General features: G+C 38.7%; 1 protein-coding gene across 1 annotated transcript in view; it reads left to right on the forward strand.

Annotated features, from left to right (window-relative positions):
- LOC140236126 (sodium- and chloride-dependent GABA transporter 2-like) overlaps positions 1 to 27,921 on the forward strand; it is a 57,428-nt gene that overhangs the window by 18,333 nt on the left and 11,174 nt on the right. Inside the window, 6 exon segments of the mRNA XM_072316102.1 lie at positions 965 to 1,103; positions 6,148 to 6,282; positions 8,510 to 8,613; positions 9,108 to 9,232; positions 15,134 to 15,246; positions 26,107 to 26,244. Coding sequence (XP_072172203.1) covers positions 965 to 1,103; positions 6,148 to 6,282; positions 8,510 to 8,613; positions 9,108 to 9,232; positions 15,134 to 15,246; positions 26,107 to 26,244 — 754 coding nt within the window.

Here is a 27,921-nt window from a genome sequence, read left to right on the forward strand (position 1 = left end):
AATATCTCGAGCTTGGATTTTTATCGGGCTGATGTGAAAATGCCTGTTGAGACCCTCTGTTACTTGGGCATGTTCCACCAAAATTCAGCAATTGTGTCAAATCACAATATTGCACCTGTCAAAAAGCAGCTCGTCTATTAATGGCTTGGGCAATAAAAGATATTGGGCCTTTAAATTTCTTTTTATTTATCTTTTGTTATATTTTGTGTTGTCTTCCTGTTGTCATCAAACACAAGGTCAACTCTCTTATCAGTTGTCATATTTTGACCTCGACTTGAACGATGCTGTGTGTGTGTGTGTGTGGTGTGTGTGTGCACGCGTGTAGAATCAGGTAGAAGCAGGCACCGCTTCATAACTTACATGCACCAGTGAGGGAATCAGTAAAAATTATCCACACAAGATACCTTTGAACTATTTTGAAGGTACCGAGTGTGGGTAACTACATGTACATATGCACTATGGTCAAACAAAATGATGTAAATTATTTTTTTACAAAGTGATAGAGCAGATCCTTGTCATAAAAGTTTATGAAACACAAATCTCTTAAATGTTATTTAAATGAAAGTAAATAAAATGATGAAATCTACAATTGTAACCCAGTCACTATCGTGATATAAAAGTGCTGATGACCTGTCATTATACACTTTACTAACGACCAGCCATGAGCAAAATTGCATGTCAGGCAAAATAAATGCCTGGTCACATGGTGGTACACATATAGTTGTACCTCTCAACCCATTTTTAACATACACACACACACACACACACACACCTATGCACCCACAAACACATACACACCTATGCACCCACAAACAAAAACACACAAAGTCTGCCTTCCCCACCCCCTTGCCATACCAAGTGAGAGCTACAACTTAGATGTGATTTCAATGCTCTAATGCTTTAGTTTTGCAGGTAATGGATGTAGAAGTTATTCATACTCCTTGCTTTGTTTTGTTTCTTTCAGACGCAAAGTGCTGCAGATTCATCTGTCGGACGGGGTGCATGATCTGGCTGGGATGAACTGGCAGCTTCTCTTGTGCCTGATTCTGGCTTGGATCCTCATTTATCTATGCATCTGCAAAGGAGTCAAGAGCTCTGGAAAGGTAACTTGAAGAAGTCCCATCAAATCATAAAATGACCACCCTATTTTCTCTTATCAGTGTAATCACTGGAAGTAAAACTGTGTTTCATCCATTTGAAGAAATTGCATTATAGAATATCCAAAGTAAGTTGTGATGGGTAATATTGCAAAATTGCAACATCTGTGTTGAGACTATGTACCCCTAAAAGTATCAGACAAAAAATAGGTAGATTTGTAAAGACATATAATCATATTTATATTCATATAATATGTGAAGAGATATCATCAGTTTATTGGTTTTTAAACATTTTGGTCTTCCGGAAGTCTTACCCTCAATGTATAGCTGCATTTTGACTGTCACCAAAATGCCCTCTGTAACGAGCAATAGTACAATAAAACTACGAGAAGAATACTTTTCTAAAACTATGGATTAGTTTATACTGGAGGAGGGAGATTTATATGGCATTGCTGTTGATGCCTTCCTTTGTGGGCAGAAATCAGTGACTATGATAGACTCTGTGATATTCCCCTGGCATTATCACTATTCATCCATCGATCACAAGTTATGTGCAACTTCCCTTCAACACCCTCACTGACGTGTTGTCGACAGACTTGGAGGCATGTGTGTTATATGCAGAGGCAAAACCCCCAGTGCATCATCACTGTATGTTTTGCCAGTATGATGTGACTCCTTCCCCGAATACATGTGAACATGACACCACGAGATACATTCTTGCAATATCAGAGTGGATGTTAACCTTTGACCTTCAACTCATGACAGGGGGTGTGTAGATTTGCAGGGAAGGCCCTCAGTAGCTCTGAGCAGGTATTGCTGAACTAGAAAGTATGTGTGTGATGTGCCATTTCCTGTCTTGGCGGAGATGTGACTCCAGCATTACATGTAGGAATGAATCCACAGACAGAGAATCATTGAACTTGGTGAGACATTGGGTGATTTCAAGTTCTGTGCTAGTGCTGTGCTAGCCCCCAAATAACAGCTCCAACACTGACAGTCAGATTAACAAGGCGATACCGATCAAAATCATCGATCCCAACACGAGGTGCTGGGATCGCACCACCGTGAAGTTCACAGGAATTAATTGTGCGACAAACAAAGTGATTGCACATAGTTAAAGTCAAATATAAAAAGATCAAAGAGTTTATGAATGATAGCAGTGCCCGGCTCGGGCCAAAATTCCTTGGATGGTCAAAGGTCACAATTACTTGGCGAGCCCTCTGCCCGAGCGCGCATTCAGTTACCAATATGGTACGTAGTTATGCTTATGTGCAGAGTTTGTGAATGGGTCATCGTAAAAGTAGCGCGGCTCTGCTACAGTTATTGAACGCAATTCTTAATGCTTTGCGCGGGCCATATTAGCTCGAGCCAGGAGCTGACCAAAAATGCATGAGTTTAAATGGGTACCAGTGAGCCAGAGGTGCATGATGCTGATAATGCCACTGGAGGACTCGTACATGTACATGTATATACTGTCTGTTTGGGGGGGGGGGGGGGGGGGGGGAGGTGGGAGGAGGTGGGAGGGGAGGGATTAGGGAGGGTGATGGGAAGATGATAGACTGCAGTCCCCTGCTGGACGACTGCCAAGATTCCCCAACCGACGTCAACGCAAGCACGGTGACGGACATATAAGCTGTCAGACGAAATCATGGGCGAGGACTCGCTAGTTTCCTGCTCTGGGAGAATGTAGGAGTGGTGACGGGTCATTGAGTCAGTGGGTTCTGCCAGTGGAAAAATACCGTCACTGGCCTTGTCTAGGCTCCAGAATATGAAATTCTCCATTATCCTACCATGTGCTCTTGCAAGACATAAAATCATTCTGAGAATGAAAAAAAAAAAAAAAAAGAAAAAAGAAGAAGACATGCTGTAGCCCTGCTGCAGTGTAGAAAGTTGCATGTAGAATAGTTAATTTATAAATTCCAGGGTATTTTGGCCCTTCAACAAATATTTGGTGAATATTTAGTAACTTGTAATTCTTTTCTTAAACTCTAGAGATACAAAAGCAATTATAGAATGATATTTTTTTACATTTTGAAATACACATGTCAAAAACTGCATTCTCATGGAGCTCCCTTGCATAGTTGTAGCATTACTTGTGTAGAACTCCATTGCAGGGAAAAATTAAAAGGGAAAGAGATCCCTGCCTATTTCCAAACAAAGCCTACCAAATAAAAAAGGAAGAAAGAAAAAGATTAACTATGTGAACAAAGAAAATTGAAAAGAGACCATACACACCATTGGAAGTGACATTAATGATTTGCTCAATGAAAAAAAAAAACAAAAAAAAAACCTAGTATTGTTTATTCATTGGACTCATTGCAAAGCTGTAGGATTTCATGCCTTTCTTTTATTCTTGTCAAAGTTTGAGAAGATTTCTGCTTTTTCTGTCTTGACTTTCTGCATCAACCAAAGTGAACTTGAGTGTAGGATTTTGTTCCCGTTTAGCCTCTACAAAATTGACCATGTCTCACTGCCCTCATTCTGGCCTGAAGAGTTATTGTTGTATCAGCCTGAATTCCTGTTTTTTACGCAAGGACAGGCCGTAGCCCTGGGTGATATCACGGTAATTTCCAACAATTTCCTAGTGCCCCTCCCCCACTTGTTTTTGTTTTGTTTTTTTAAATACCAGGATGAGGCAAGCAATGGTAGTTGGGTCTGCATACATTGTATTATCAGCTGGACATGATTTGAGATCGAGACAAGTGTTCAGAACATCCCAGTGTACCCCTGCTGTAAGAGTGGCTGCAATGAGTTGACTCTTTGTCAATGAGAACTCTACTACGTCCTGATGAAATGCCAGAGAGAGCATCACTGTCAAATGTGTTAAGCCATCGAGATGCGATGAGGTTGCTAATGATATCTGCTCTTGGAGAAGCAGTGCTTTTGCGTCCTTCTTAAAATGGCAATCTATCCACGTGATCATCAGCAGGGGAAGGTGGTGTTCTGACTCTAACTTTCATCTGTTGGGGTGTCGAGAATGATCTGGATGAGGTGTAAAAAGTTTGCCATTGGCTGATGTGTGAGCACCCTTTCAATGTGTGTCAAGAATTACCCTCCTCGCCACTCCCATGTCCTTTGCACTTTATGCCCAGAAAGCATTGTAAAATATTCTCAACCACCATGTCATATTTGAATAAAGAGTTTCGTGATTGCATACATTGCGTACATAAATCAAGTATGCATACGCTCTGTGTCACATGCTAGTGGTAGTGGATCACACCAAGGAGGTATGTTCTCTCATACCTCCTTGATCACACCACCCATTTAAGGTGGTGTGGGAGCGAAGCTCAGAATTTTTTTTTTTTCCTAAGTAAATGTAAATGAAAATGGAAGTGGTGAAATAAGTCATTCATCTGGGCAACCAAAAAAAAACAAACATTGATTTATTGTGTCATGTGAAGTGTTGTGTGCGAGTGTGTGTGTGTGTGTGTGTGTGTGTGTGTGTGTGTGAGATAGAAAGGGGAAGGGGAGGCTTTGTCACCATACGTCCAGTCTTTAAAGGACAGGTTTACCTTCATTAAAAAAAAAAAAAAATGTATACATGTGGATTGAGTGAATGCAGCAATATCACTAGAACACATCAGTGAAAGTTTGAGGAAAATCAGACAATTCTTTCAAAAGTTATGAATTTTTAGAGTTTCTGTACAGTAACTGCTGGATGAGAAGTGTGCTACAGTTTGTAATGTCACATGCGTAGAACGATATAAGGAAAAATGAAGGGAATTTGTAAAAATCACTTTAAAAAAAAGTATACATTCCCTTAACTTCTAACTGATGTATGTTAAGGGTAAAGTCATTCCCCTTGCCTTCTAAAAGAGGCAAGTCAAGGGCTCTTTTATTATGCAAGAAAAGCGCAAATATGTTGAGTTTTCTTTACATCATTCCAGACGTGACATCACAAGCTTTAGTAGTCTTCTCATCCAGCGATGGCAGCAATGACACTTTAAAAATTCATAAATTTTGAATGGATTGTCTGATTTTCCTCAAACTTTTTCACTGATGTGTTCTACTAATATTGCTGCATTCACTCAATCGATATGTATGAAGGTGAACTTGTCCTTTAAAGACCCCTTAATATAACAGGCTACTGTACCTTGATGGAAACTTGTGGCTGTCATGACCAGCATGGGAAACTTCTAATGTTCAAGAATGTATGTGAAAAAGTCAAAGCCACTGTTGCATATAATCTGTGTTATAAATCGGTCCACACAAAATGAAGATGAATTCAAGATCATATAAAGATTGCATACCTCCCCTAACCCTTATTGAATACTCCTATTAAAACCAAAACAATTATTATTTAACCCACCCCCCCCCCAAAAAAAAAAAAAGAAAAGAAAGGCAAATGAAACAATTGATTCTGTTTTCCATTGATTTGTGTACCTCCGTGTTTGTAACATTTGGTGATGATTGAGATGATCACACTGCCAAAGCAGTTTAGCTTCTCTCTCTCTGTGATAGTGGTAAAGCAATGATTACCCTGCAGTATTAAATGTTCTACATATCTGGCATATCAATGTCAATGACAGTTCCATGGTTGCCAATTATGTCTTGCTGCATTTCACTGTCCACTACCAATATGTTTCCAAGCATTCACACTGAAAGGTCGCCATTATGTTTCCAAGCATTCACACTGAAAGGGCGCCATTTAATGTCACAGTAGGGATTTCAATCATTATCCTGGTATCGTCATTTGTGAAGCTGCAGTCATTTTATCAGTTATGGAGTTGATTTCTTGTGCTCTGAACAATGCTGCTGTAAAATATACATGGTGTACAATTTAGGCTGATTCAGTGATTCAGAGCCTGTTACTAGTTGTTTTAAGATGGGTATAACATTTATCAGTTTTAAGAATTCAGTGTAGTGACAAGAATGTACACTAGTGGCAAACGTATTGCAAGCTATATATTAACTTTATGTACTAAAATTGTACTACATGTATATACTGGAAAACATGTCTTCAGTTTGTTGTGTAAATGGTCATGCTCTACATGTCTATTTATATCATGTCTTAACCCAGCTCTCACTCTCTTTCTCTTTGTATTTACAGGTAGTCTACTTCACAGCCACCTTTCCATACGTCTTGCTGACCATTCTGCTTATACGGGCTGTCACCTTGGAAAATGCCGTTGATGGCATTTACTTCTATCTCAAACCTAACATCACGAGGCTAGGTGACAGTCAGGTAGGTGGCACCAGCGACTATTTACCAGGCCTTTTTTACCATCAATGTTGATTTTTTTATTCTTTAATGTATTGTCACGCAATGAGGCCCCCAACCTCCATGCATCAAATTGGGCAGACAGTACGTGACAGTGTTTGCTGATGTCTGTGAAGACGGGGTGGGGGGAAGGGGGGAGGGAGACAAGACATGGGGAGCTTTACTGCAGAACCTGAACTTCAGCTTGTTATCACATGGAAGACTCTGGTCATGATAGAAAATAGCGGTGTTCAAACAAAGTCTAAAATCTGAGACATAATTACTGACATGCTGAATGACACATTCATGCTCGGCAGAGATCAAAGGCCTACAAAATTTAATGTTAACTAAAGAACCAGAAAAGCTCTGTTACACCCATGTCTTTCATTGTTAAATGCATCTTCTACCTTGCCTTAAAAGTGTGTATTGTACCTTGTGCTGCTTGTCAATAAGCACAGTAATTGTGATTTGCCGCTTTCCCACATGTTTATATTCACCCTCTGTGAAGGGGCTATCAGAGTGTCCTGCATCATCTGTTTTACGTTGTCAAAGCTTTCATTGCATACAATTCTGGCAGGGCAACCAAACAAATATTCTTGTCTACCACAAATTGAAGTCTTCGTCATTGTTTGCGAGGTTATTTTCAAGTGCAAATGGAAATTTCAACTCAATATTCTGGTATCTAATCATTGTGCACTCTAGTCACAAGTCATTCTGGACTAAGTTTTAAAATCCAGGCAGGAAGGTGCATCCTAAAGACTATGTGTTGAATGTTAGCTCACAAGGTTGATGTGCTCTTGATAGTGAGTATTGAGAGAGAGAGAGAAAAAAAAACCCAACAACAACAACAACTGCGGTTTGTACTTTGTATAATGCTTCCTGACACATGAGATACCACCGAGCACGCATAACCCGCGGGATGTATAAAAATTTTCCACTATCTTTCGCCCACTCTCATGATCAAGCGTGTCAGCTAGCTAGGACTCTGGTGCGGAACGCATGAGTCACGACTAGCAGCAAGCGTTCACAATTCCCAAATCCCTTGAACTGCGGTGACACGCATAGCCTGTGGTGGCAAAAGAAGTTTGACACGAGCTAGGTCAGAATAGATTAGTCCTGTGCAATCTACAAAACCACACCATTTTGAGATGTAATCAGTCCCGTGCCAGTCATGTTATACGCATTTATAGAATTTTCGGCATGTACTTAAACAAGTGGATATGACCTCACAGCTGAGCCTTCAATAAATCATATCCATTCTGATTAATTCAACCGTTCCTTACAGAAGCATACTTAGTTTACCATGCTGTATTTGTTCATCTTGTGAAAATCTTGGCAGGGCACACCATAAAAATAAGAAAATACAAAGTGTAGTACACAGAACAAAGGACATTTGAAAATTCAAGCATAGTGCCACCCAAGCATTTATTTGTATCAATGTCGTACAATATTGAAGCAAAGGAGTGTAATAGGAATCAGAGTTTCCAGCTCAAGAGTCTAATGCATGGTGTCTCATACTGTGGCGCAATTGTTGTTGCATCAGTAATCAAGCTATGAGCAATGTTGCCATGTAATCATGACTGTCCTGTGTTAGTTCCCACCAAATTACTTCTCTGATATCCTCCTCTTTTTTTTTTTTTCAGGATTGATATAGCCAGTCACACTCAATGTTGTGAAGTTCAGTCACAGTTTACTTTAATGCCATTGATCTAATCATCTTGATTTTGACCCCTAGAAATAAAAGTTTTCAAATACACTATAGAGTCTTGCTCACCCAAGTCCAAAATAGTGTAGCAAGCAGTATGCAAGTCACACCCGTGAGTGAGAAATACATAATTGCACACTGACACTTCTTCAGTGCTGTTTTGATTGTTACCGCAAACAAACTTTACTCAAATTGTGTGTTCATATTTCTAGCTTGACACACAAGGGAAATACTTCTATGTAGACTGCATAGAAGTGTCTGTTACTTTCGTGGTTCTTTGCTGTCTTGAGTACAGCTTGTGTGTTGTGTCAATGTGAACAGATAATAGAATGCAAAACTGTGATTTTTATCTCTGTCAGTAAGAATCCTCTTAACTTTTGAGAAAGAGGATGTGAACGAGAAGATATGAGATTCTACGAGAAGGATATTGAATGCCTAAATTTTGGCTTCATAGCACACTTGACCCTACTAATTTTTTTGTGTGTCCTGTTTCTTCTCTTTGTGCAGGTTTGGATGGATGCTGCCACCCAGATTTTCTTTTCGTACTCCATTGGTCTTGGGACCATGGCTGCGCTTGGCAGTTACAATAAATTTAATGTCAACTTCGTAAGGTAAGCACAGCGTTCTTCCCCACGAATCCTTAAACGAAGGTTAGGTTTACTCTGCATTTAGGGATTATGTCACTTTTATCGTAGTAGGATTTTCTTTTTCACATTTATTTTTAATTATTTTACAGGTGTTTAGAAGTCAAAAGATATAGTATTCATTGATTGTTATCTGGTATGGGGAAGTTCACACACGTCAGCTTATTGTGATGAAGGAAGCACTATTCTCAACTCTTTTCTCAGAAATGAGTACAAGAAAAACAAAACAGAATTGATAAGTCTTCTGGTTAGCTCTTTGTCTTTAGATATATATGATTTGAAGCTTCAAGAGAAACAAATTTTCAGTGAAAATAGAGGATATGAAAGCACAAGTTTTTCTTTGATGTCGATGATGAAAGAGTCCAAGGTAGTCCTTCCGGCCATGGCGTTTGTGAACTTCCCGTCTCTTCACCATTTGTCTGTCTCTGACGCTCTACTCCCCCCATGATCTTTGAATCTAGGGATGCAGTCATTTTCGCCTGTACTAACAGTGGCACAAGTCTGTACTCTGGTTTTGTGATTTTCTCCGTTTTGGGCTTCATGGCTGGAAGGCAGGGGGTTGAAGTTCAAGATGTAGCGACGTCAGGTAATTTGTTCAGAAAAATGTGACGATCTCTCGCCCACCACGCTGTCGACAGGTGGAGAGATCTCACACCCAGGTATTTCATATAGTGACAAAAGGCCAAGCAAGCTTTTCTGCTCGGTTATCTTTTGTATTGATTATCATTATTTTATTATCTTATTAACTTTTATTATTTTTATTGAATTATTACTTAATGGGCGTGAACTTTCTGCATTTTCCATGAACATTGCATTCACGTTTTGGACCAAGAGCCCTCACAAGCTCTAAATTATACCTTTTCACAACTTATGTTGGTTGCCAAGGTTGAAGGATGCACACACAGGCTCACATTTTGACACCCAATACTGGACAATCAATGGCCATCATGTACACACATTTAGATCTCATATGTGGTACAAGTCAAGGACATTTCTGTAACTTAAATCAAAAGATTGTTTATCTAGTCTCATCTCACAATATTGTCATAAAGTTCAAAGCCAAAGAGATATGACAAAAAGATGCTAGCCAGTACTTTCCTATGCATACTCTAGTACCCTGCCCAACAAAAGCAAAGGATATGTCAATGACTTTTGATAAATTCTTTTTCATATTTATTCGGTTGATGCAGTCATTACATCAAGTGTTAAATTCACCAAGTATTTATTCTCATTCAGCAACAAAGTAGTTTATATTATATATCTCAGTGGCTCCAGCAATATGTATATAACTCACTGTATTTGAGAAATACAGTTCATCACTTGTGACTATGCGCACACATAAATGTTGATAAAGCCAATTGTGTGACTGCAAGCTGAACATTCTACTCTAATTCAATAGATGTAATTTGTTTCATTACCAATTTGCAAATAGGATGTAAAACTTGTGACATTCAGATCTAATACGTTAAACCCATATGTGCTTCAAATTTGTTTCAGTATGGAATATGACTGGCATTTGAAGTAACTACCATCATATGGAGTAGATGTTAATTGCATAAACATATATATACAAATGCTCTTTACTTGCATTTCATATTTTCAAACTTATTAGGTATTGTTTGTTAGGTACATACTATGTTATGGCTATTGAAATATGCTAACAGTTATGATTAATTATGATACTAATCAAGAGACGTAACCACTTTTTAGCCCCATATACAATCATTAAATCATTGAGGCTGAAAGACACAGTGAAATTTACCTAATTATCCATTTCACACCATTCACTAACATGTATATCTGTGACAGCAGCCATCAACCCATCACAGGAAATATGATACTTGTATATTATGATCGAGAGAGTCAGTTATCTTGTACAAAGTTATGGCAGTTTATCAGGAGGGCTGCCCAGTTGCGTAGAGTAGCGATTTTGCAGAATGTATTGACGGGCCCCTTTTACCTTAAGCTTGCATTTTGCCGGTTGAAGTGAGTTTTTGAGGGAATAAATTTTTCTTTTGATGCGGTGACTTGCCCGGTGTTGTCGCCCATTTGAGAACTTTATGGCAATGTTGGCTAGAAATTCACCTTTGACGGACATTTTATGGGAATTTTTTTCAGGAGGACATTTTATGGGAATTTTTTTCAGGAGAACTTTTGGATTTTGAAATGATGAAGCAGTTTTTAGTGCTGTAGACATGTGAACTGCTTGGCATTCAACGTACGGCAGCTTTTCACCGTCGCCCTATGTAGTGTTTGGCTTCTTACATCTGATTTGCCCAGAATGGCATGTATTTTCAATCATATCTGTATTGGGATATACATATTTATATATATTATTTCCTCTGAATCGCACAAGCTCTTGCTCAAAACAAAGTTCCATGTGAACAAATCAAATTGCTGTGAAAGAAGATCTTGCGTTTTGGTTGTACTGCTACCATGAAATTGTCTAGCAGTCTCATTATGCACCTTGTCCTCTCATCAAGGCACTGTTATAAATACTGAGTTTGCTACATTCAATCAATTAACTGTATACAATTGGGTGAAGCCATATTTTATCTGCTTGTTGTGGACTGCCCCAAAGCACCATTTGGGAAAAAAAAGGAGAAAAAACTCTAAAATTATGTTAATTTTGCAAAGTGCATTTTGATCTGATATGATACAACATTGAACATGCCTTGAAGAATTGGATGCTACAGTGTGCCTCTTCAAATAACTCATGGCCGCTCTTCATGCATCTTTCTGCATTCTTATTCTTAAAAAAAAACACCAAAGTGTCTTCAACTTTAATGCATCATTTTGTACTTTCTGCTTTTCTAATGTAATGAACAGCTGATATTGCAGTGCCCCGTACTGCGCCAACAACATCCACCTGCGATTCAACATTGTGCAGACCAATGAATGCCACATTCACTGCTGTTTCAATGGGATGAATGCACATCTTGTAAACATAGATCAAGGATTATAAAAAGGGTACTCGGTCTCTATACTGCAGGATTAAAGAGTTGCCTAACGGATTTGAAATATCGTGGCATTTGATCACACGCTCATGATACAGCATGATGATATCTTAACACAAATGTACTCATCATATGTCAATGTTCATGGTGTTGACCTTCCCAGTCTGCTTTGCTGTGCCATATAGCATACAATAATTTTCAAAACTTTATATTGTTTCAGTGGCATTTTTACTGGTATGTCCAGAGGGATGAACATAGTGGGTCATGTTCGTTTGTATTTTGGCTTGAATATCACATGCATGTGATTTAAGTTAGAGCATTAAAATCAGTATATCCATCTTCTCATTCGAAGATGTACAACTGTCAATATACCAATGCAATATTGAGTTGGTTTTTCAGAGACCTTTGCAACCTGTAAATTCTTGGTCAAAATGAATTTCTGCTTTGGTGATGTTTATTAGACGTGCATAACGTGCTGACAGACAAAGTTTTGATGCAATTTGGTGGAATCACAACTCGACATGCACATGCGCAACAGGCCAGGAGAGAGGAATGTTTCATTCAAATGGATGCACTGGCTGAGGAGAAAAGATGCCAGTCCTCTGCAGCATCAATTGTCAAAGGCATAGTGTTATTCTGAAGAAATAAAAAGGCACTGTCACTCTGCTGTATCCCTCAAAAAGGGAGCCGAAAACATTGTATAACTTTAATCATACAGTCGTGAGTGAATTTGAATGTTTTCCTTCAAACCTTTGAATACCTGTGGAAAATGGGATTTACTGCAATTATATATCCCTGGGATAAACTCCACTTTTTATTAGATTTATGGTTATATGGTCATTACTGTGCTGTGAAATCTTGGCCCTTACAGAATTGCTGCTTCCATGTTGCCGAGTTGTGAATTCATTTGGTTATTCTAGACTTCATTCTTTTCTTCCAAATTTGTGATGGCTCTGTTCCTATTCTTGCTTCTTACTCGAGGGCTTATCATGGTGTGTTAATATCATGTTTGAAATCACAAAAATTGAGTAAGGACCACTAAATTTGTTTTGAAAGTTGGTTTTGATAATTGCAAAGTTGTCCCCTCCCTGAGGGGTGTTTTGATAAGTACCAGAAAAGACACTAATAACAATTGTTTTAGTTTCCTACCAAACATTTGTCTGTGATGATGACATTGAAAAGAAGAAATTTTTTAACCTTTGACTACACTGGATTCAAAAGCCAGTGCAGATTTTGCAAAAATGAGACTGATACACAATATAGAGTGAGCTTTGGAAACAGCAAAAGGGCATTTACACGTAAAACAATCACAGGAATTTTAGGGTGAACGAAGATTCTCCTTCATGTCACGCTAGCTTCCCCATGTCAAATGATTTTCCAATAGCTATGATCTTTTATTCCAAATACAACATGTGCCCCCATGGCACATATTTTTTTCATTCATTCGTTTTGTGTGTATCATATAGTTTAAAAGTACCCTATGCGGCACTCTGCCCTTCCCTTGGTAAGTATGTGGTGAGTACGTAACCACACTTTATGGCAGCCAGCCCGGCCAAAAAGATGGCTGGGTGGAAAGAAAACGTCAGTTACGGGCTATGAACGTACCGCAAGAAAAGTCCATAAATGCAGAACACGGGCAAATTATTTCCAGTTTCTGATGCAACTGCCATGCCATCACTTTTGTGCAGTGTTATACCTACTTGGGCATCATGCTGATATTTTCCAACTGCTAGAACAGAAAGCTGTCTGATGTATCGTGAAACCAGAATCATCTTCTTCAATGAGGAAATGAGAAAATACGTTCATTATATACTGTTGATGTAAATCTTGAAATATTGTTAGGATTCCAACAGGAGCAATAACACTTTTACTTTATTTCCAATTCATTTTCACCCCAGCGATATTAACTTGTGATTGTGTGACTAGTGTCTTTCGAGTCATCTCGTTCTGAAGTTTCATGAATTTGAACATCTTTTGTAACAGTCTATGAAAGTCATTCCAGACTGTAAATGGTTTAAATGATTCCAGATTGTAAACATTTAATAATTCCAAGCAGATGTAGGAAATATACAACAAAAGAAACTTCTATCAGTGTTGATAAACCTGTGCTGATGATTTTATTAAGTCCCTTGGTGAGGCCACATGTTGTTCAAGATGGATCCCTTCATAGCATTAAATGGATATTTATATGACAAATATTCTCATCCAGTAGATTTCATGTCTTTCGCTTTTATCTTTTTCTGAAATATAATAATGCTGTAATGCATAATGTATATATTTTCAGATATTGATATCCCCTTCAGACAAGTTTACCTCAAGATATTCCCTAGCGTGAAAATAACGCCATTGAGAAAGTTTTGAATTCCTAGAGACATAGTGACAATGATGTATGCCAGTGTTCCCCACTGTACTATGCTATAGACTGTTGCCCCCTTTTTAGGAGTTTGTACCAGACTTTTTTTTTTTTTTTTTTTTTTTTTTTTTTAGAAGTTGTGAGTGTTTTAGCACTCCGTGCACCTTGTTCTTTCTCTTCTACAACACCACCTGTGTTTTCATTTTTTTTTTTTTTTTTTTTTTTTTTTACAAGCATGTAATTGTGTGAGACTGTAGCTTCCTTTTTAATGGTGTCTAGTCTGTGGCCATAACATGATTTCATAAGTGCAGCTCTTGCACAAAGAGGGGGAAAAAAAAGAGGGGTTACCCCAAGGCAGTTGTCTCCATCTATTCTTAAGTTGTCGAACCCCAAATTGTATAGCCTCTTTTGGTTTCTTGTACTCAAAATCTTTTAATTTTGATGGAACAACGAAAATTGAAGACAAGCCATCGGTTGATTTCATCTCTATTCATAAATGAGTCATTTGTTTGCTTTCTCTCATCCCAATAGTCGTCATGACGACCATCTTCATTGGTTCAGACAAAAATTTTGTAGCATCTAATGATTAATTTATCTCTGCACCTAACTTCATTGATAACCCTTTTCTTCTCTTTTGAAGGTGTCTATTCAACATCTAACATGCTCCTCGAGAAATATATCCAGTTTTCAAATTCATAACTCATATGTGTTTTATTTCTCTATTCCGATTTTGTTCTAGGCCATATCTCTGACCAAAGCAAGTTGATTTGAATCATTTTGTTGACCATCACTTCTGATGAATTCCAACATTCCTTCCAAATACAGTTACATGATGTACCTGCCTCATTCAAAATCTAGTCCGAATTGGGGTGGGCTGAATACCGACCCTTTTGCGGGAACGTAGCTTGACGTGGTGAAACCATAAAGCTTATCTGGTTTGAGTTTGCTTTGGTACATCAAATCTTGCATGTCCAGTAACGCCTTTCATACACTAAATGTTTTCATCTCCTCGCAAGGACTGCAAAAGTAAGTATAGTCACCTCTCCATAGCTTTGTGTGGTATATTGAAGCATATTTAACCTGTTTTTTGTTTCATTTTGTAGAGGAAGCTATGTCCAGCCTCTGACGGCCACATCTTCCTTTCCTTTGTTCTCCCTGTAACTCTGCGCTCATCTAGGTCCTGGCCTGGTGTTCATAGCCTATCCCGAAGGTATATCACAGATGCCCGTCTCGCCATTGTGGTCTGTCCTCTTCTTTTTCATGCTCATCATATTGGGGATTGACAGTGAGGTACGTAAAATAGTTATGAAAAACGGGGAAAACAAGTTGTACAATGCACCATTCAAGCAGAGGTGGTTTTGGTGCTTCTGTGTGGTGCACAAGAGGGGAGAGAGATCAAGTTTGTACTGTGATAGTATTCCCTAAGGGGCTTTTAAGGTGGGATTGCTTTCTAGTCGAGTAATCACTTATAAAATACCGACTTCTGACAGGAACCTTTTGTGTTTAGGTCGGAGGATTTAGGAGGAGTGTATTATGAGATCTCAAAAGGGTGTCCCATCCTGATAACAGAGGTAAATGAAATGTAAGAACTGGCCTTACCAGTAGTCCTTAAGCTGAGGTCACGCTTTTCAGTGTTTTCTGTGAACCATCATAAAGTGATTCACAGGCCTGTGCCTGGGACATATTTATGGGTAGTTTGAGATCTTTTTCTTTTCAATTCACTGCATGACCTTTTGCCTACCTTAAGCTTGTTTGCTGGCAGAAATCCACTGATCTGCAGTGATTAATAGGTATGACATACAGCAAGTTCATTGTACCATGAAGATGCATACAGCAAAAATGAAAGGAAAAAAAAAAAGAAGAAAAGTATCTTTGTTAGACCATCACTACTTCTGCGCTTTTTAACCTTTATTAACCTGAGACCCACTTCGGCCCCTACCAATTTTTTTTTTTTTTTTTTTTTTCAAGGCCTGGTGAAATCGAATACAAATCTTTTTTTTTTTTTTAAATATGATTTTTGGTTGACATTGTGGCCCACTTGCGAGAGCTACACAGCCCAACGGTTAAGAAATGCGGACTTACATGTAGGCGGCATAGTTAGTTAACATTGCGCAAAGAATATGCACCTTTTACAATCATACAATGCCAGAGGAACATGCTCGGTTGTAAAGTTTACTATCACATGTAATTGAGGTGATACGGGTATGTTGATGGTGGGAATTGCCTCCAAAGTTCACATTGTGTAATCTGATATGAGGTGTTAATGCTGTCTACAGGTAGTAGAGGTTGTTTACATGGGGCATGAGACTCGGAAAGATCCAGCTAATGCAGAGAAACCTTATCGAGTAAATATGTAGGAGAATGGTTCTGTTGCCACTTGCAAGTGTACAGAGGCAGTGGCCGTGTGACCACAGCAGGGAAGTCAATGGAGTTTTTGATTATTTTGGGGGTTTATCTGTACTTAAGATAAGATGGAAACATCCTCAAACCAAACTGGTGCATTTAAGGTGAAGTGTATACCCCAAGGAGGAACAGATTTCTGTATTCGGCCAAGAATTGGTCAAAATCATTGACCATTAATTTTTCTGTTTGGATTGATGCCATTTTTTTTTTTTTTTTTTTTTTTTTTTTTTTTTTTTTTTTTGGGGGGGGGGAGTCTCACATGCAGGCATGATGGAAATGTTTCAAGACAATGCATGTATATTGCAGATTATTACTTGATATGAAGAAGTTGCAATCAGTTGTGGTTTTGTACCTTTTGTACAAACTTGTCTTTCGTGTGTGTGTGTGTGTGTCTGTCTGTCTGTCGTTGCTTTTGCACCCTTTTCTGACCCACTGAATGACAAGTGCAATGTGGAGTAAGGTCATTTCGAATCGGTTATTTCAAATAGGTTTGAAAAGAGTTCTTCAAAGATAAAATCACCCTAGATGTGGGACAAGGTTATTTTCCACTTTACAATGATTCAGTCGTTAAAAGAAGAAAAAGACTTGATCTGAGAAAAAGAGAGCTTTACGGAGTTTGAACAGAAGTATGGGTACGCCAGTATGAAGACTGAATAAACAGTTTCAAGGATTTTATACCATTGCAAACAGAAGTAAAATTTAAAAAAAAAAATTATGCCCTTGTTATTCATGATGTCCCGATGCATTAAGTCGTTCCACCTTCCAAGTTTTCAGATCTTTTGAGGGTTCCTTTTCATGGGTCATCACCCAAATGATACCATGGTCATAACTTATACTGAAGTTCACCATTGTTAAAAATCCTTTACCTCAAAGGTCCTTGCTTGCTTCTGCATTAAGCAAGTACTGAGTAGTACTCTGTTAACTATATGTCTGTAGAGTTCCTGAACTTATTACAGCTACTTTTATAGTGGGATGTAGGCATACAAACTGTAAATCGATGCAGATGATAATGTTTTACGACTTTTGTTGCGCTTTTGTGTACTTTAGCAACTAGTGTAAAGTCATTTCAGATTAGAACCGGTTCACCCACTGTGTCAATGTATTCATTGTGTTTTTTTTCCCTGGTTTATGGTCTGTTATCAGTGGGTAAATTGATCAACGTGGTTTAGGGTTTTTGTGATTTTTTTTTTTTTTAATCCTTGTCAATGGGAAGCTTTTGCAGTTCATGTCGGTATTTGCTTTTGATTTTTTAAAAGAGGGATGATCATGAGGATTCTTTTTTTTTTCATGTTGATATGCATCACTCTTTGGGCTGTGTGGAAGAAGGTGATGGAAAATTGTACATAGCATACTCGTACATAAAAATGAAGTACGATTACAGACATATACACTGAGACAGATCAAAGGGTGCTGATGGTGTTAAAAATGACAAGTTGGGCATATAAATTAGCACCGGTGTCAAGATTTGCAAACTTATTCAAAATGCACGAGATAACAAATTTCTGTCCTTTTTTTGTACATCATTGCACAGCTAAACGGGACTTGTAACCGCAGGCTCTGATCATGTTTGTATTTGGGACATGCATGCATGCATTGGTGCAGGCTATATTGAAAAGGGGATGCTGAAATATGTGGGTTTTTTTTTTTTTTTTTTTTTTTTTTTTAATACTGTTTTGATCAGAGTTTGCTGGAGAATTATTTGTTGATCGTTTTGAAAAAGATCAAATTGTCTTCATGGTACCATTATGCATTCAGTGAGGAATTCTGTAGCCGTAGGGTGATACCTGGCAGTGTGCATTGTATGACGTTTTTTTTTTTAAAAAAAGATGCTTTATACTTATATTGCTAGCAAGACTGAGTTGCCTCTGGCTGTAACGAAGGAAACAGACTGTTCTTAATTGTGTGTGTGTGTGTGTGGGGGGGGGGGTACAAATTAGAAGGTAGATGGAAAACACATTAGAGTATAGGTGAGAGAAAGGCGTAATCGTGCGTGAAGGATGAATGGGATGGCTGCTTGCTGGGCTTTCATCCACCGAGCTGAACACAAGAGGCGACGGTATGCTTCTAAGATGTGTTCCAGGGTCGTCAACAAAGAGACAGGAGTGCATTGTTTCACCTCTGATGGCAAACGCTGACAAACACACACGCACACAAGCGAGGAAAACCAAGAAGTCATTTGATGTTTGCGTCGTAACACCAGTCTCAAGGCTGTCACGTCGAAACATGTTGTATATATATGGGTTCAGCATGACCGGCAGACGGCAGCGATCGGGCATTGAAACAAATTGTGGGAAAGATAATGTGCGTGGGCAGGAAACGTGGGAAGTCATTGGTGGGATGCGTATCTCCACCAGCTATCTCCAGATTCCCCCATCATGGCCAGTTAAGAGTTTCCAAATGATGACCGAGTCAATAGCGTGTCATTGCCAGTATTTTTTTATGTCAAATTATTTACCGATTACAGTATTACGAGAGAGAAAGAGTGAAATGGGGGCCGTGTAATGGTTCTGGTAATTTTCCTCTTCAGTTGATTATATAGATAAATGAAGTGGCTCAGTGCATGAGGCAAAAGTGGCAGTGGACATGGGGTTGGGTCCCAAATTGTTTTATACGACTGCAAATTGCATCATTTGTGAATGCATAATATCAACATATGTACCCAATCATTTCAATATACATTTCCATCATATAATCAGTCTTTCATCCATTACAACAACAACAACAACAAAGAGAGAGGGGCTTGATCATTCTCTTCTTCTCCATTCCCTTCCCCCATCCATTCCCCTGCCCCACCCCCTCCCTACCCCTCCTGTGCCACCAGTTTTGAACAGTTGACACCTATCTATTCATCAGGCCATCCATCAACACTAAATTCGGACAGTGGCATCGGGCTTTAGACCACAAAAATCACATAAAGAAGAAATAGTTAAAAACAAGGATGAAATGAAAGAAAAATATGAATTTAACCACAGTTCAAGGCACATCTAATGCTACTAATGTCAATCCATGTTTCAGGGCACAAAATCACACCTGGTTTACTTAGCATTTTTGAGGGATGATTTTTTTTTTTTATTATTTATTTATAGGGACGTGAGATTATTCAGGGATAAGAAATTCCAGGCAATGTTACCAGGCAAATTTCTGCAGTTCCCTTGTAGGAACAGGAACAGGTAACACTTTGGAACAGTTAAAAGCTTTGCCCATGTGCCCTAATTTGATTGCCACATTTGATTGCAAAAGTCCTTGTCCATATTTAGAACACAGAATCTTACTCTGACAACCAGGTGCAAGTCAAGGTGTTATGAGAAGGAAGCAATTTGAAAGAAAAATCTCTTGTCTGAATCTTAATAGACATAAATTCAGAGGGACAACCCTGGTCTTCAAGAAAACATGAGAAAAGAAAGGAAAGGTAGTAAAAAAAAAAAAGATATGGAGATAGTGGTCATGTTTTCTAATGTGTTTGGAGTAGTGTCTTTATGGGATCACCTCTGGCACTTGTTTGCATGGAAGTGTTCCTCATGATACTAGTAGTCCCCATGACGGTATTGACCTGTTGTACTCCCTTGGTGCATTTCTCTGCGACAAGTATTTCTTGAGATATTAACAGAGTTTGGTGGCTTTTCGGCATGAGAGGTAACAGTAAAGCACCCCATTGGTAAAATCAAAGTGAAAGTTACAGTAATTCATTTGAAGGTGGTGTCCTGTAGGTATATCATTGACGAGCAAATGTGGTCCTAAAGACCGTGACATCCCTTGTATTCGAAGGCCTCATTTGTTTCGTGCCCAGAAAGGACATGGGCCCATTTGCACATGAGATTTTAAATGTATAGGATCATGTGTCTTTTTGTTGCAAAAATAAAATCACCCTAGATGTGGGACAAGGTTATTTTCCACTTTTCAATGGTTCAATCGTAAATAGAAGAAAAAGACTTGATGTGAGAAAAAGAAAAACCTGTCTCACCATTTTTTTTTTCCCTTGGGGGGGGGGGGGAGGGGGGTGATGTTGAGGGTCTTGTGATTTTTGTGTGAGTATGTGTGTGTGTGTTTGTGTGAAAGCAAAATGTTAATCTACATGATATGGAATTATTGTACCTTGACTACGAGACAAAGTCTATACAGCAAGATTGTTCTGGTGTTTTTTTTAAAAAAGGAGGTGAAGAGAGGAAATGTTAAAGAATGATTTTTTTTTTTTTCAAATCAGGAGTTGGTATGATCCAAAACATATCACTTGTGCTGTCCTATATGTCTCTTGCCAATCAAAATATGAAAAAGAAAATAACAGTAATTTTTTTTTTCTTGGGGGGGGGGGGGGGGGCGGTCAAGAAAGAAGAGTATAGTACCTTTCAGTGTGTGACAAACACAGATAGGCAGGTGTCTCCATTTCTCCGTACCACCAGCCTTTCAAAGTTAGAGGAGCCAGAATTCTTCCCCTCCTTTGTCATGCATTATCAGTCGTAGATCACAGAGGCTCTCTATTCATCAGAATGATTGTTTGTGGAGAGCATTACTTTGAAGATGAATACAAAATCCTTGCCACCCCCCCCCCCCAAAAAAAAAAGAAAAGAAAAGAAAGAGAGGCACTTGAATGTGTACACGTACTTGTCAATACTTGCATGCACTTTACAGTTTTATGGGCCATGCTTGATGCATGTTTACTTCTCCTCCTCCTCCTCTTCCTCCTCTTCTTCTTTGTTTTCTTCTTCTCAGACATTTTATTGTATTCTCCTTGTTCTTCTTCTCTTTCTAGCCTCTTTTCCATTCCTGGTCTTTTTCTCCTTCCTGTTTTTCTTTCTTATTTTTTTTTTCTTCACATCTTCCACTCTCAAACAAAGACAGCCCACAAGCTCAGCTCTTTTACAATAGGAATCTATAGTTGTCAGCATGACATGGCAGTTTACAGTGCACACAATAAAGTTGCAACAACAACAAAAAAGAAGCAATATGCAAAACCTAGACTCGATGCGCCAAGTCCTCACTTTTTGAATAGATTTTGGCATTTCTTGCAAGATCAAGGTGTAGGCCTACACAGAATAACTTGCAGTTGCATTGAGCTGATTTGTGAAAATGGTGAAATGCATTTCTGCCGATGTACATGTCTTGAGCATCTTCCAGTGAATGTAATTTGCATCCACACTAAACCAGCGCACAAACATGAATAGTTGATAGTGGATAGATTAGCCTGTTGCAACCATTCTGCAAAGATAGAAACCAGTAGTGATTTTGAACATTTTGATCATATGCCGTGTCTGATATAGTAAACCAGAGACTAGAAATTGACATCAGAAATACTAGGAGAGGCCATTCCAATGCTGAACTCTTTGTCATGTGCCTTGACTTCTTTTTACCTGCATTTTAAAGGAAATTCAATTGATGATCTGTACAAATAAAAAAAAAAAATCAACCTGCAAATTCATGTGGCAGATTTTAAAAATATATAGATAGATCAATCAGGTTGTTCATTTTGTGAAAGCCATGATATTATCTTCTCTTCTTAGTTGCTAAAATAATCTTGGCCCAGTGGAGCTACTTGTTACTTTGAAGATGTTAAAAGGAAGAAAAAAAAAAGGTTAAACCCAAGCACAGAGCGCTATGGCCTTCATAGTCTGAGGAGGAAATGGGGCTGAACCGGCCCTTAGGATGAGAATGAATTTTTGTCCTTCCAGTGCTGTCTGCTCTGAATTTGCATCCAGCCAAGCTTGCATGTCGACAACAGCAACTTGTTTGTGCAGAAGCTCCGTACCCAAATACTCCCCACAGTGCATACACCCCCTAGGACGTGCGGGCAATAGGTTTTGTTTAGAGAGCCTGCCAGGCAGTGCCCCTGTGTCTATATGCTCTGGAGCCCAGAGTCATTGTTGCCAAGGGGGCGTTTCCCCCCTCGGAACATCCAGTGCATCCTAGAATAATTATGCGAGGTCGTACTCTCACGCCACAGGTCAGGAAAGAGAGAGAGAGAGAGAGAGTGTATCCCTGGGATTTTCCAAATGAACAAAAGTTGGCTCTATGGGGTTTTTAAGAGAATAGTTACACTCGATCCAGATCCATTACACTACAGGTGGCTCCACTTGTATGCTTCTATGTGCAAGAGAATCTGTCAAAACAAATTGATTGTATGGGTCCCCCCCAGCCCACTTTTAATGTTTCAGAGTACAATTTGCAAGTGCAATGATAGAGAAAATTGATTAACTGGGTCAATTTAGATATATTTCATTTCTGTATTTATCCAAATAAGTCAGGTGAGTTGTACATAACTGTACAGGCATTCATTTTTACTCCATGTAAATATCAGTAGGTATATTGGCACATGCAGTTCTAAGTTGTATTGCCATTTGCCATGCACTGAAGAAAAGTTTGCAATAATTAGAAGTCTACTTGCAAGAGAAACGGAGCAGCCTCCTTTAAAGCTATTATGTCGGTCCAATTTTTTGACCGTCCTGTTATTCAGGAAGCAGGCTCACAAGGGCCTGTAGGTGTCCCCTGGGGGAACGATGCATGCCCAGTGAAGTGATGGCCCATGCATAATTTTTACTAGACTCTGATTCAGCTCTGGTCATTATCACCTTGGAAATGGCTATTTAAAACAATGGTCACTCCAGTGATTGCAAGCCTTAAGTTAAGAGCCCCTTGTTGGCAGGGTAGCATATTGTCTGGTCACAAACTGAAAATATTACCTACCAGAACATATGACTTTGCTGGATATAAGCACAATAAAAAAAAAAAAATGAAACAAAGACAAGAAACAATGTGAATACCAATTCTTTGAACATCAGTTGCTTTTGCCCTTCATGTTCACCAGTAGTGATTGTGTTAATAACAACATGTGATAAGTACAGGAAATATGTGATGCTGATTATAATGATGATAAAAATTATAGCAATGATGATAGTGGCTGTTTATAGTATCAATACAATTTTTCATTTTAGTGTACGCCATTTTAGCACACTTATTATGATCCTCGTGATCGTCTTTGGATTCGGAGTATGAAACATGTTTTGTTAATCTATTGGGCACTTTAGTTCTTTGATTGTGTAAAGTTCTTAAAATCAACGCAATATCAGAGATACCCTGAACTTTAGTATTAAATACATGGCTCCATCCTTGCTTTGCTTTGTTTTGTTTTTTACTCAAGCAAATAATAGATTATTACCTGGATCTAACAAGTCCTTTTTCATTTGTATCAAATCCAACCTTTCACTCATTCAACAGCATTTATCCAACTCGTATGTATGCACAGTGTGAGCCCCAACTCTGACTTGCATGTGCCAATGTTGCATTGTTTTCCCGGTTATTCAGACGATAACAAAGCATTCACAGTGTTTGGGTAGAAATGTTACTCAAGAACGCATGTAAACATCACGTGTTTCCTCTCCTCCTTCATATCCAAGTCAATCCATATCACTTTCTGGCCAGTTTCCACCGAACAAGCTTCCCCTTTGTTACGATTTTGGTCTTTCTCACACCAGAATGACTTTATAAAGTTAAGGAGAGTATCGCTTGCATTTTGAAGTGTCATTTTAGAGAGCCAAAGCAAAGATGGGCTCATTTTATACAAATTCAGCTTTTCAAAAAATTGTGGTCATAATTCAGTGTTGTCAATAGAGAGTAAAGAGTAGTTCCTTCTTTCAATAGCCAATACAATGCTACATGCACATGGATAAATTATTTAAAAGGAATGCACTTTTTTTTTTGTATTTTAGAGATGAATTTAGCTATAAAGGTGGATGGTAGAATTATAGGGATGATGATGTATACATAGATACACAAAACACCTTGAAGTGATAAATTGAAGGGCATGTAATTTGTAGGGTATGATAGAACAATCAATTCAGTGGAATTAATGACTGTTTGGACCACATACGACAACAATGGTATACTTTCCTTCTATTTTTTTTTCCATAGGATATACCATGTACATTTAATTGGGGAGCCGGCTCATAAAGTTGAACCATCACCAAGTTATTTAAATAGCTCTGACAGTATGGAGTAAGATATCCTTGTACTTTGGAGCTTGCATTTGGCAAAAATTCATGTTTTGCATATGCACGGGAAGACTGACATCGCGTGGATTGTAACGTGGATCAGATTACTGTGACCACAGACAACTTACAACCTGTTTTGTGTATTAATGTCCTTTTTGCTTGTCTCCACATGATTTTCACCCTCTCTTGGTCATCTGGGAAATATAGCTAGTGTCAAATTGTTTAAAGTGCAATACTAACGTACGGAAGCTGTAAAAACACAGAGATCGCCAAACTTTGGATTATAATGGGTTAAACAAATAGGGCTCTCTTACAAAACCCTCCTGTTCTCCTTCATCTATTCTGCTCCTTCCTTTTTCCTCTTCCTTTTCAATCTTCTTCCCATCTTCCTCCTCCTCCTTGTCCTTCATCATCGTCATCTCCGTCTCCAACAGTGCCTGTTTTTGGTTGTGTCAATGCTGAATTAGGGCGGGAGGAAAAGTTGATTAAGGCACACCTGTGCAAGGACTTGTCGCTGTCTATGTGATATCATGAAGGCCTTCGCTAATTCACCAAGGATTGATTTTGTCCAGCCTCTGGAAACTGTTTGCAACCCAGGCTCCCCCCAACTTTCCAAGAGAGTTTAACAAACACACTGACTTTGCTGGCTCTGAGGAACAGGCTAATTGCTTAGGAGATTGAATATGCTAGATGTATAGGGCTTTAGGGGGTCCAAGTTAGAGTAAACAGTATGTTTGCCACAACCTTTTGGTGAACGGGACCCATGAATTTTGTGCGAGCTCTGTTGGATGGTGGGTTTGCTTTAACCAACCCAACGCAAGACCTACAAGGTGTATGTACACAGCCTGTAAGCTTCCGAGAAAGGTCGTGCTGTACATGTATTTTCCAGTAAAGTTAGAGTGACTGGATAGAAGTTTGATTACCTTGGCTCACTTGAAGAAGTTCACAGAAGTGATTACATTAGATAAAGCTTATGATGTAACTGCACAGAAATGCATGCTGTTGCATCATGAACAAATTTGCATTCGGATAACCTGTGGAAGTTTGTTACATCAGTTACAGTGGTTAAGGATGTTGAGATGTACTCATAAGATATCATTCTACCTTTGACCAATTAGTGAATGGGGTATGTGGGGAAGGAAAAATAAAGTGCCTGAGTCATTGTACAATGTCCTGATGTAATACCCCAACTGCAAGCATGTAGATGTTGGTTTGTTTGTATATATGTCTGTTTGCATGTTTACTGTAGAAGCTTCTGCATCCATGGCTCTGGTTCAAAAGTAATAGAATTGTGTCAAAGAAAGAAAAAATTTGGAAAGTAACTTCAAAAGGAGTTATCTTACTGATTTCAAGTAGATGCAAGTGAAACTTGATGCATAGCATCACATCTCTTTTTATCATCAGTCACCTATAGTGATAGATATTACCAATACTATAGAAAATCAGAATTGATTTTTACATCTGCACAGGTCTTGGGTGACGGATAAACAGGGGACTAGGCTTTGCTGCACTGATGTCTAATTCATTCATTCGTGTGTTTTTGAGGAGGAGCTATCTGCAGAGATTGGCATTCAAATGCTATGGGTCCCACACTGTTCAGCTGCCAATACATTAAAAAAAAAAAAAAGAAGAAAAGTTTATATTTCTGCAACATTTGGCTCCTTGTCATATTATGTTGTTCTTCTCTTTGTGTGTGTGTGCATGCATATGTTTTGGAAAATAGATTATCAAACATTTAATCAAACAACTCTTTTGCTGTTCTCCACAGTTTGTCGGTGTGGAAGGCTTTGTCACTGCATTCATCGACCTGTTCCCGAACTACCTGCTGAAGGGCAACCGGCGAGAATACTTTGCCTTCTTCACCTGTCTTTTCTTCCTAATAGCTGGTCTGCCAATGGTGACCTATGTGAGTATTCTTCCTTGGAATTATCAGGTCCTACCCCACAAAATCTCACAATATAGCACAGAAGAAACAAGAATGCACAGCGGCCTGATTCACCGCACAACACATCTTGCAACAGATGATCATGATGATACTGATTGTAACAGATTTTGGTGTGGCATAACGAATGATTGCTGAGTGGTCTGAAAGAATTTTGACCCGTCCTCAATCAGCCATTGTGTACCCCAAAACCGTAAAGGGTGCTAATCCAAATATAACCAGATATAATTCTGCACAAATTTTGCTTGGGTGGACATACAGAAATGTGAATGAAAGATTTATCTTCGAGTGAAACACAGACATTTTTTGATTGAGAGATATTACGTATGTTTCGTATACTGCAGCTTCAGTATTCCTGACCTATGACCATTGCATAAATGACATTACACAATTTGTGCATGACCTCCAATATCCCCGAATGACTTTACAACCATTGCAAATAGTTTTTTATATCAGTTTAATTGCTATGTCATCACCAACCTGTATCCCGCTTCTCAGTATACACACAATGTTGAAGGCAATATAAGGGTGGGGGTTCAAGATAGGGTTGCTCTTGGTAATTTCTGGCTCCAGACTTCAGCAAAGTAGTGTTCTTTAATCTTGAAAGAAGCAGTTACTATTTCCTCTGGCAAATTAATCAATACTGCACATGAACTGTAGGGGAAAGGCTAAAGTCTTCACGTAACTACAGCATTGCTTGGGCAGATAGCAGTCGTATTTATGCAAGATGTATGGACAGAAGCACTGCGACTACATATATTTGGAAATTGTTATCTTGGGATGGTGGTATCTTTTTCATGTTTTTTCGAAATCATTCAAGATTAATATCAACAGCACTCAAAACAACTAACAGTTAGACATCTAACAAATCATCTTTTAAAGTTAAAGAACCCATCCAAATCGTCGGTCAAGAGAGTTCTTAAAAAGTAGAATGGATATCCCCCCACCTCTATCTAAGTTTGTACTTTTAAGAGTCTAGTGGGGGTGTGGAAATTTTCCACTGTTTTACCCTTTGTGTCAACATGATCAGCAAGTTCATGCCAAAAGTGCAAATATGGGTTCATGGGAAATCAGAGACCTCAAAAGACATACCTTGGTACCTTATATTTGTTCATTGTTTGCTTTGTCAATATCTTCTCCTGCCCCCCCCCCTACTATTTCAATCAAGTATTTCATCTAATGCAGAATAAAGTTCAGCATATTTGCCTCCACTGAAGCACTTCTTTAGTCTCATACCAAGAAATGACACAAAAAAGTGTTGTCATGCTGCTGAATGTTTTTTTTTTTTTTTTTTTTTTTTTTTTTGCAAACAAAACTGTTTATACCCAGGCACTCCTTAAAAGAGCTGAATATATTCTCATCGAGGGCAGTAAATTTCTGGTCAAGGGCTTAAGAAGATAATGATATGATTGATTATGTGAAGTATGAACCACATCGCAAAGATACAATACTTGTTTGCCAGACATGCTTGAGGTAATCAATTAATAACGGTACAAGAAAACATGTCTCTGTTCACATTACGTGAGACGTTGCCGTTCAATCCAGTCAGGCATAATTGCCTCCATATTTGATAACCGGAAAGAAAAAAAAAATGGTGTACAAAATTTCATAAAGTGTGCTTGTAGGTGTGGCACAATGACT

This window comes from Diadema setosum, chromosome 1 (assembly GCF_964275005.1).
Source record: "Diadema setosum chromosome 1, eeDiaSeto1, whole genome shotgun sequence".
In the NCBI taxonomy this organism is placed as follows: Eukaryota; Metazoa; Echinodermata; class Echinoidea; order Diadematoida; family Diadematidae; genus Diadema; species Diadema setosum.